Genomic DNA, 10,391 nt, shown 5'->3' with positions numbered 1-10,391 from the left:
GAGCTGTTGCCTTGCAGCAAGAAGGTTCTGGGTTCGATTCCCGGTCTTTCTGCATGGAGTCTCCATGTTCTCCCTGTGCATGGTGGGTTTTCTCCGGGTACTCCGGTTTCGTCCCACAGTCCACAAACATGACTGTCAGGTTAATTGGTCTGTCTAAATTCTCCCTAGGTGTGTGTGTGTGTGTCCTGTGACAGACAGGCGACCTGTCCAGGTGACCTGTCCAGGTGAACCCGCCTCTCGCCCGTTACGTTAGCTGGAGAGGCAGCAGCACCTCCTGACCCCATTAAGGGAGAAGGGTGTAAAGAAAATGGATGGATGTTTGTGCAGCAATGATTTTTGTTTGTGCCGCTGTCGTTTGGCCAGACCTGTGGACGGCTCCGGAGCACCTGAGGAACCAGGGAACGTCGCAGAAAGGAGACGTCTACAGCTTCGCCGTCATCTCCCAGGAGATCGTTCTGCGGCGCAGCACCTTCTACTCCAAGTCCTGCTTCGACCGCTCAGGTGTGGAAGCTTTCCTCGCCTTTCCTCGAGAATCTGAGCTGATGTTGGCGCTGTTTGAGCTGAACCGAGGCGTTTCTTACAGAGAAGCTGTACAGGGTGAAGACGTCCTACTTCAGACCCGACCTCGACGCTGAGATGGCTTCAGAGAAAGAACTAGAGGTCAGCGCCGTTCGTAGAGATACAGTCAGAAATTAAAATCTGGTTATTTAGCCCAAATTAGAGAAAAACTTTAAAATGGGGGTTTAACTTTTAAAGTAATATTTTACCATGTTATTCCACAAATGTCAAAGATTCAAATTATTAAGTTAGCGAGCTAAATGTATAGCGTCAAAGTAAATAATTAGTTAGAGTTAAATATTAAGTTAAACAATTAAATATTTAGCACTAGACTAAATATTTAATTTAGTCTATATACTTAAATATTTAGTTAGCAAGCTGAATGGTTTGAAGCTGAATATTTAGCCAATATGCTAATTCATTTGCTGCTTTCGCATCGTTTCATGTCGTCTCTCCATCATCATTTATTTTCCTCTTTTCTTCTCCAGCATTTTAAAGGCAATACGGACATCCAGCTTTTATTTTGATAATCCATTTCCGCTTATTGGCAAATGAAAATGTACGTTAACTAAATAGTTAAATGTTTCGTTTGGAGATAAATATATAGCTTGCTAATTATTTAGTTTTAAACTGACATTTATAAATGAATAAAAAACATGACTGAAAGATGAATCCCCATTTTTTTATCTGTTAATTTCTGACACTAATTATTTAAATTTTTCTTTTGCTTTGTGATTGATTTTTCATGTCTTCTGCGTCCTTTCAGGTCTACATGATGATAAAAAGCTGCTGGGATGAAGATCCGGAGAAAAGACCCGACTTTAAGAAAGTGGAGAACTGCCTGGGGAAGAACATCAGGTAACCATGGTAACCAGTGCACTTCCTCTTCCTGCGCGGCTTCATTAAAACTCGTTTCCTCCGCCAGTAAAATCCACAACCAGGACAACGAGAGCTACATGGACAACATGATCCGGCGGCTGCAGAACTACTCCAGGAACCTGGAGCACCTGGTGGAGGAGAGGACGTCGCTGTACAAAGCCGAGCGGGACCGGGCCGACTTCCTCAACTTCATGCTGCTTCCTGGGTCAGTCGCTCCTGTACGGAGCTACAGTGGCGCCATAAAGTTTGACCTCTTGTTTTTTTTTTTTTCAACTGAAAAATTATTCTGAATGGAAATAACCCCAAAAAGAAACTGACATCAGGAAAAAAATTAACTGAACATTTTTCAGCTGAAAAAGAAATTTTTAAATATTTGAAACTGAAGAAAAAAATACAATTGAGTAATAAAAAAAAGTCAATAAATAAATTAGGTTATGTTAAATTGCAGATAGTCAGACAAAGCTGATTTAATGTTAAAACAGTTTGACATACTGCATCCCATCAGTGTATAGAAGCAGACGTGGCGTAGCTAACTGCTGCTAACCTGCTGCTAACTGCTAGCTTGGCTGTTTCTCCCCTGAAGGCCGGTGGTGAAGAGCCTGAAGGAGAGCGGCGTGGTGGAGCCGGAGCTGTACGACGAGGTCACCATCTACTTCAGCGACATCGTGGGCTTCACCACGCTGTGCCAGTACAGCACGCCCATGGAGGTGGTGGACATGCTCAACGACATCTACAAGGGCTTCGACAGCATCCTGGACCACCACGACGTCTACAAGGTACCAGGGACCAAAACCGCTGAACAACCAATAGGAAAATCCCCCTGCAGTGCCACCGTTCAACCCAAAGGGGGCAGCACTGAGCCAGGTTCCGACTGCAGAACTGAACAGAGCTACATTAAGTTTGCACAGAAACATAAAGACAGAACCATTAAGGACCAATGTAGACACTTTATCTGATAAATGTTTCAGTTCCTCTTTACTTTCCGTTCAGGTGGAGACGATCGGCGACGCCTACATGGTCGCCTCCGGCCTGCCGCGGAGGAACGGGAACCGACACGCGGTGGACATCTGCCGCATGGCGCTGGACATCCTGTCCTTCATGGGCACCTTCCAGCTGCGCCATCTGCCCGGCATCCCGGTGTGGATACGCATCGGCGTTCACTCAGGTAGACGCCGCCGCCGCCGCGATCCTCGATGGCCTCCGGCCGGACGCTCTTACACCAAACTCACCTGAAACTCACCTGAGGGAAACGGCTGATCCACCCGATCAGTCCATTTCATTCAGCCATGTTGGAGTAGGAACGCATCGAAGAGCTCTGGAAGGCCGGAGGTGGAGACTCTATGGAGCTACACTGATGCCATAAAGTTTGTTCAAAAACTGTATTTGAAACTGAAAAGTTATTCTGAAACTAAATTAACATTTTTACAATATTTTTTCAAGTAGAAAGAAAAACATGAACCAAAAAATAAATTTTACGCTAAAATTTTTTTTTAACTTAAAAATAGATTTTAATTGAAAAATAATTATTAAACAAAAAAAAAATCTTAAAAATTTTAAACTAAAAATTTAAAACTGGAAAACTGAAAAAATATTTACACTAAAAAAGCTTAAACTGAATTAAAAAAAAATGGAAACAATTTTTAAAGTGAAATTTTGTATTTTTTTTTAGTACATTTTTTATTTAAACTTGGCTCCATCATCCTGCTGTAGTTGAACCCAGATCTGTGTGTGTGTGTGTGTGTGTGTGTGTACGCAGGTCCGTGTGCCGCCGGCGTCGTGGGGATGAAGATGCCCAGGTACTGTCTGTTCGGCGACACGGTCAACACGGCGTCGCGGATGGAGTCTTCAGGACAACGTGAGCAGTGAACACTCTCACAGGAAGTTCAGACTGACACTTCCTGTTGGTTAGCCGGTTAGCTTCATTCACCCGATGTGTGTGCTCTCGCCCCGCAGCGCTGCGGATCCACGTCAGCGAACCCACCATCCACATCCTGCAGCGCACCGACTGCAAGTTCCAGTACGAGATCCGAGGAGAAACGTACCTGAAGGTCAACATGGCCGCCGGCAAAACATGCAGGAAAACCGGGAGAGATTTCTGTTCCTGGCGATTTTTCTGAAGTTTTTCTGTTGTTTTTTTTTCAGGGTAAAGGAATGGAAACGACTTACTGGCTGACGGGAGAAACCGGGGAAGATTACGACCTTCCCACTCCGCCAACAACGTGAGCAAAACGACATGCATGCTAGCTGTTAGCCTCTTCCTGTTTGGCACAGAAAAATCGGTATTGCCGATCAAACTGATTAGAGGACGCTAATCGCTAATGAACGATGCTAAAGAAAGATTGAAGAGCCAATTCACAATCATTTTTTTCTTGAAATCAATCTTCTAATATCAGTAAGTTTTGATCACTCATGGCAGAACAGATAGAAGTAAAAAAAATGTTTTAGAAGAGTGGGAGGGTCAAAGGTCAAACTGACGGCTGCGTGCCTTGGCAGAGAGAACGTCCAGCGTCTGCAGCAGGATCTCGCCAACATGATCCTGACGTGTCTGGAGCGTCGAAGACGAGGGTCGGTGCGGCGGAGGAAGGTGCCTACCGGCGAGGAAGAGGAGGAGGACGAAGAGTCGGAGGTGGAGTCTGAAGGCGGCCATCTTGAGTATCTGCAGCTGGCCACCGTGGAAAACACGCTCAGCACCTTCCTGTAGACAAACCGCGTCTCCTCCACCTCAGACGGAGGAACAAAGATGGCGGACGAACTTTGTAAAATGTTTTAACCCTTAAAGGTTAATATTTCTCCTCAGACGTTCTGTTTTATGATAAAATGTTAAATATTTTCCTCCTATTGAGGCCAAACTCCAGCCGCTTTGCACATTAATCTCTCCTGTACATGATCGGATCATTTAGCCTTCTTCAGGAGGAAACGATTTAAAGAAGCATCTCAATCCAAAGAAATGTTTTATTTTTGTAGACAACAGTGACAGTCAACAGTAAATAATAATAAAAATAGAAGTAACTTCCTGTTGGAAGACAAAGAGTTGTTCTGACGAAGTTAAAACAGCCTGTGCAGATTCATCGGTACATTTCACGTGTCACATTGTTTTAGAAAATATTTCACTGCTCTGATGAAACAAAGTCCAAACGTTTCGGCCGTTTCAGCCTCGTGCTCCTGGATTTTCACCAGAATATTCCAAGTGCAACACTAGGTGGCGCTTTTTGCATCAGAAGCTGCATGAAAACGGTGAAATACAGCAATGATGCCGACCATGAAGGGCATCCACAGCAACAGGAGCATCTCAGTAAACGTTTCATAACAACTTCATTCAAAAATACAAACTTATTTAGATTTGTTACAAAAAACCTGTTGATTCTGGCTCAAATCAGAATATTTTTTAACAAAAAGTGGTTTAGATTTCTGCCAAAACTGTTTTTCTTCCACTCAACTTTCCAGGATTTTGAACAGCCTGCTGGACATAGAAGGACTAACAGAACATTTCTGTTATATTTTTACCTGGTTTGGTGTTCCGTAATTTCCGGACTATTGAACACACCTAAGTTTGAAAAGGAAATGAGAATAAAAAGTCTCATAAATGATCCACTCTTTAATATTAGCATTGTGCTCAACTTGAGGTTTTCCTTCGAGTCTTTAATATTTTTTCACTTTTTGGGTTTTTGTTCTTTATTACTAATAAAATTATGGAATAAAATAACTAAAAATAGTCTTTTGCATGTAAACTTCCTGTAGTAAATCCGCGCATACATCCTAAACAAAAAGTTGGTTTACTTTTGTTTATTTAGCAACTGGCGATTTTCTGTGCATTAAAAGTGACTGAAAATGTTTAAATGCTTAAACATTATGATTTAAACAGTTAAATCATAATGTTTGCCATAAAAGAGCAGAAATTAAGTTTTTTTAAACATATTGGCTGCATCGGCGTGTGAAAGAAAGTATTGTAGTCTGGAAATTACGGTAATATTCCAATTTAAATGAATTATCACTTGAACTGTGTGCAACAAATCCATGAGTTTGACTTTGTGAATGTAACTGCTTCAGTAGATTGTTGGTTTATTGAGATGCTCCGGCTTAATCCGGAAGGAAGAACATTCATGTAAACTAATCAGAAAACCTGATGGTCATCGTTTCAAATAGAAAATAATCAAAACTCATAAAAACCTCAACCACACACAAAAATAAAAAAACAAACATCCAAAATAAACCAAAACAAAGGTGTCCTGTCCACATGTCATCAGAATAATGTAGAGAAGCAACAAACCCTGTCAGACGTGTCGGGTCGGCTTCCTGCTTTAACTCAAGGCACTGGATGATCCGAGTTAACAAGGCCGGGAGAAACAAAGATGGCCGCCGCTCTGTTTGAAGCAAACCACTACGGACGCACCGACTGGAAAACTTGGGCCGATATAAATATTGCTGATATTTATTCCTCTGCTGCATCAGCGTCACATGACCCGATAATTATCGGCCCAGTTTCACTCATCGGACCGATACGACAAAAAACGACCAACAGACGATTTTTATCTACTCCTTAAAGTTGAACTATTCTAACATTTACTGGTTTACTGGAGCTCTGAACTGATTTACCAACACGGTTTTAAATCTCGATTGTCTCTAACGGGATTTTAATCCGTCTCCGGGCTTCTCACAGCGTCCGCCATCTTGATTCCAACAGGACAGAACTTCCTGTAGATTAAAAACGTTTTTTAAAAGCATCTTTTTAATCATATTTACAAAGTGAGCTTTTTGTTGTAGTTCAGGATTTAACTATAAACGTTCAGCAGCCTATCAGGACCATTAGACAGAAAAAGGATGAGTTCATTTCTGCAAAAAGAACATCAGAAATTTTCAATTAAAAAAAACAAGATAATCTGTTTAAAAATCCTAGAAACATTTTAATTTACCTCAGAATTTTTTAAGAGAAAAAATCAGGAATTTGAGTTTAAAATATTCAATTTTAAGAAAAATCTCAGAAATTTTTAAGTTATGTCTGAGATTAATCTTTTCTCTAAGCAGAAATTTACTCTTGACTCTTTTTGTCCCAACGTCCCCAACATGCTGGGTATGTCCACACACACAGTTCCCCCATGAGCTGAGGAGGACCGTCAGGCTGAGGAGGACCGTCAGGCTGACTGCTGCTCATTTGGTCTCAAGTCGTTATGATTTGGACTTTAATGCAACTTCAAGTAAACAAAAAAACTGTTCAAATATTTTCTTATTTATCAACTAAGAAGCTAAACATGGAGGCAGAACGGAAGCCTGCGTTTCCATTCCCATAACAAATGTGCGCAAAACTTTTTTGATATTTCAATAATGTCGAAAAACACAGTTTCGCAATTGCTGTTTCTAATAAATAAGAAATTAAAATCACACATGAATAAGTTGTTCATACGATAAGTCGTTGAAAAGTTTGACTGTAAACATGAGATGTAATCATGATTGAGCCGTGGCGATCATCATCTCTCAGCCAATCAGAGGAGACTCTGTCGTCTTATTCTGCCGTTTCCATTCACCATATGATTGTGCAATTTAATATTTGAAAATAAATTTGCTTAATGGAAACACTCCAATTAGGAAAAAACAAAAAGTTTTCTGTAAGTTTCATTTAAATTGGTTCATTTTGCAAAACTGTAAGGAAACTTTTTTTTTTTCACATCGCATGAGTCACATGATCAACAACCAGATGTTACTACTGGCGGAAACGACGAAGAAAACAGGATGATGGATCTTTCTAATGACTTAACTCTATTACAAATGTGCACAAAAACTTTGTTGATATTCTGCTAATGTAAAAGAAAAAACAACTTTCTATTAAATAAGAAATTCAATTTAAATCACACATGGATAGTTTTGTTAAAATCTTGCTGCACCATCATCCTAGAACTACTTCCTGTTGTCTTCTTCATGGTTTCTGTCAGTAGTAACATCCTGTTGTTGATCGTGCGAACAAAGCATTTCCAATGCAATTTTATGAAATACATTAATTTTGATACAGTTTAAAAACCTGCAAAATCTTTTAATTAAAAAATGCTATTTTCTTTTCCCTAAAATTGTCGAGGGTCCATAAATAAAATTTATTTTCATAATTTCAATTTGTGCAAGTTTATGGTTAATGGAAACACAGTTAATACTCCACTAGTGTAAAAAAAGAATCAATTACTGTTTCCATTAAATAAGAAATGCAACTAAAACCTGCAGCTCCGTCATCCTCCAACCACTTCCTGTCGTCTTCTTTGTCGTCTCCGGCAGTAGTAACATCTGATTGTTGATCATGTGACTCATATGATGTTAAAAGTTTTTCGTTACACTTATAAAAAACAACCTCATCCTAAAAGTTTCTATCCAAAACATGTTTTTTTTTTATCTGTTTCCATTACGCAAATTTATTTCCATAATTTCAATTTGGGTATTTTTATTGCTAATGGAAACGCAGCCTGATTGGACTCGTCTCGTCTCCTTCATCTTCTCAGATTGTTTTTTTGTTACAGCTGAAACGAAGCGGATGAACTGAACGGGTTTGTTGACTTTTCTATCTGCCGTCTGAATAGAAACAGGAAGTGCTGCCTCCATCGCCGGGGGGACGGAGAACTGACAGACGTGTCAGGGTCCAGACGCTGCCTGTCAGCAGCTGCACAGCGGGTCAGAACCGCGGGTCAGAGCCGACCTCTGACCTCCGGCCGGCTGTGGATCTTTGGTTGTGACTTACTAAGCTCTGTTGTTTCTGTGTGAAATGACCGGATGACCATTCGATGCTACAGCTGAGCAGGATTGTTCTGCGTCTTGATGAAATGAGATCCGGGTTCTGACGGCGGCCCTCGGAGGGGGCGGGGCTTAGGGAGGGGTGGGGCGCTCCTACATGCGGGACCCGTGGATCTGGAAAAGCTGCAAAACAAAAACAAACAGCAGGTTCTGTTGCAGTAAGGTGGTTACCACGGCGACGGGACAGAATCACTGGTTAGGTCTGAACTGCAATGGCTGAGCTGACGACGATGATGATGATGATGATGATGAAGGCGTGAAGCTACCAACTCAAACTAGTTTGACATGAATGTGAAGATTACATACGTGTTGCTGCAGAGAAACGTCAGGAACGAGTCATGTCACCAGAGAGAACCAGTCAATCAATCAATCAATCAATAAATCAATCAATCAATCAATCAGTCTAATCTGAGGTTAGCAAACATCCAGGCAGAATTTCGGATATTTAATCAAAAAACTAATCAATAATTAGCTTTTTGTTTAAAATATCAGAAAATATTCTGCATATTGAATATTCTATCAGACTATCTGCTGATATCTATTGATATTAATCAGCGTCTATAGCAATATATACTTTATTGATCTGCCGTCCAGCCCTGCGTCAATGACGGAAAAGTCGGGTAAAATGCGACGTGATTCATCTGGAGGTGGAACAGATCGGATTATTTCAGCGTGGGAACGTCGGAATCGGACCGTCCTCCATCTTGTTTCCATCTGGTGAAGCAGGAAGTTGCTCTCAGTGTTTTTGTGTCGTTTCCTTCAGTGGTTCTTGGTGCAGCGCCCCCACAGGCCAGGAGGGGAACAGGTTGGTTTGACTCAGAGCAGCTGGAGGTGGAGCAGATGTTCTGGGTCCAGTAGAACCGGGTCGACCGGACCGTCAGAGGGAAAACACACGACTCATGAACAGTCGTTTGGACGGCTGGAATCCTTTCTGATTTCTGACAGATTTCAGCTGCTTTCTTGACTTTCTGCTCCTGGTTTTTAACGTCTTTCCAACTTTTTACCCATTAATTTATTTATGGACTGATTTGCTTTGTGTGTTTGGCTAGAAATAGCTAAACGAGGTCCTATGTGAAACGATACTCATGGTTAAGGGAAATGAGTTCCAGTTAACAACGAACTGAAACAGAATGAGCCATCAGCTAATCGCTCTGGTTTGTTATTTCAGTAATCTGATCTGGTGTCAAGAGGCTCCTGCGTCTCTGCAGACGTACAAACACATAAACACATGAATCGAGCAGATAACACGTCCTCTGCTCGGTTTCTCACCCATTCCCGCCTCCCTTCGGAACAAAGAAACATGACTCGCTCATTCTCTCAGCCACTCATTCGCCGTGGTTTCTCTCCCTCCCTCCTCTTCCTCCTTGGCTGCTTCCTCCTCCTGCGTCTCCGGCGGCTTGATTCAGGCATGAAGGAAGGAAGAGGAAAAAAAGGAGAGGGAAAAAAAAACAAGCGAAACAAAAAAAATAATGAAATGTGAACGTTGATGAGCGTCAGAAAGGGTCGAGTGGGATGCTGGGAGATAAATACAGAAATATACGCATCAATATATTCAAGTTGTAGGGATGAGAAGGAGAAGCTGAGCTGTGAGGATGAGTCTGAGTGACATTTGCAGCATTTGATGCATGGCGCAGGATCAAAGCAAACTCCAAGCTGGAGGAGAAGGCCTCCTTCTCTCTCATCCATCCATCTTTACAGCCAGAGATGCAAACAATCAATCCACCTCATATTCATTATCGACTAATGGTTTATTAGAATAAAATTAGCTCCAATTCATTGACTAATAACGAAACATTAGATCTTTTTGGTGCTGTAGTTTGGCCGCCATCCAGTAGAGGGCGCCCTGGTCATCCTGAACCAGAGCCAATTGATACAAAATGGCGGAGGGATCCCAAAGCGAAAAGTAGAAACGGCCCAAACAAAGTCTGGTGTGAGATTAAAAATGCACTTTATGCGCTTCTGTTTTCAAATATTAACACTTGACAAGCTCCGTAAGTTATCAATTTAAAAAGTACTGCTTTGCTACGAAGGCGAGAACGAGATGATGTAAGATAAGCAGAAAATTAGTACGGCAGAGAAATGAGGGGATCCGTTTTGATGGCCTTAGGATCACATCTCTGCTTTTTGCGGATGATGTGGTCCTGTTGGCTTCATCAGGTCGTGACCTCAGCTCTCACTGGAGCGGTTCG

General features: G+C 41.6%; 2 protein-coding genes across 4 annotated transcripts in view; one reads left to right on the top strand and one right to left on the bottom strand.

Moving 5' to 3' along the window:
- The window catches only part of gucy2cb (guanylate cyclase 2Cb), a 20,140-nt gene extending 14,510 nt beyond the window's left edge, over positions 1–5,630 (top strand). For all 3 annotated transcript variants that reach the window (XM_008436278.2, XM_008436279.2, XM_008436277.2), the window contains 10 exons: positions 364–501; positions 584–660; positions 1,325–1,416; positions 1,484–1,642; positions 2,021–2,213; positions 2,428–2,602; positions 3,194–3,292; positions 3,391–3,485; positions 3,580–3,656; positions 3,931–5,630. In XM_008436278.2, coding sequence (XP_008434500.1) covers positions 364–501; positions 584–660; positions 1,325–1,416; positions 1,484–1,642; positions 2,021–2,213; positions 2,428–2,602; positions 3,194–3,292; positions 3,391–3,485; positions 3,580–3,656; positions 3,931–4,138 — 1,313 coding nt within the window. In that variant the 3' untranslated portion in view covers positions 4,139–5,630. The remainder of the gene's footprint in view (positions 1–363; positions 502–583; positions 661–1,324; positions 1,417–1,483; positions 1,643–2,020; positions 2,214–2,427; positions 2,603–3,193; positions 3,293–3,390; positions 3,486–3,579; positions 3,657–3,930) is intronic.
- Positions 5,631–7,784: 2,154 nt separating this feature from the next.
- Positions 7,785–10,391, bottom strand: part of kctd17 (potassium channel tetramerization domain containing 17) — a 21,187-nt gene continuing 18,580 nt past the window's right edge. Inside the window, exons 3-5 of the mRNA XM_008436444.2 lie at positions 9,810–9,892; positions 9,472–9,598; positions 7,785–8,325 (exon numbers count right to left, since the gene is read on the bottom strand). Of these exons, the coding sequence (XP_008434666.1) occupies positions 9,512–9,598; positions 9,810–9,892 (170 nt within the window). The 3' untranslated portion in view covers positions 7,785–8,325; positions 9,472–9,511. The remainder of the gene's footprint in view (positions 8,326–9,471; positions 9,599–9,809; positions 9,893–10,391) is intronic.

Source organism: Poecilia reticulata, linkage group LG19 (genome assembly GCF_000633615.1).
Source record: "Poecilia reticulata strain Guanapo linkage group LG19, Guppy_female_1.0+MT, whole genome shotgun sequence".
NCBI classification, from domain to species: Eukaryota; Metazoa; Chordata; class Actinopteri; order Cyprinodontiformes; family Poeciliidae; genus Poecilia; species Poecilia reticulata.
The sequence above is the reverse complement of the archived record's forward strand: the minus strand, read 5'-3'. Positions and strand labels throughout refer to the sequence as shown.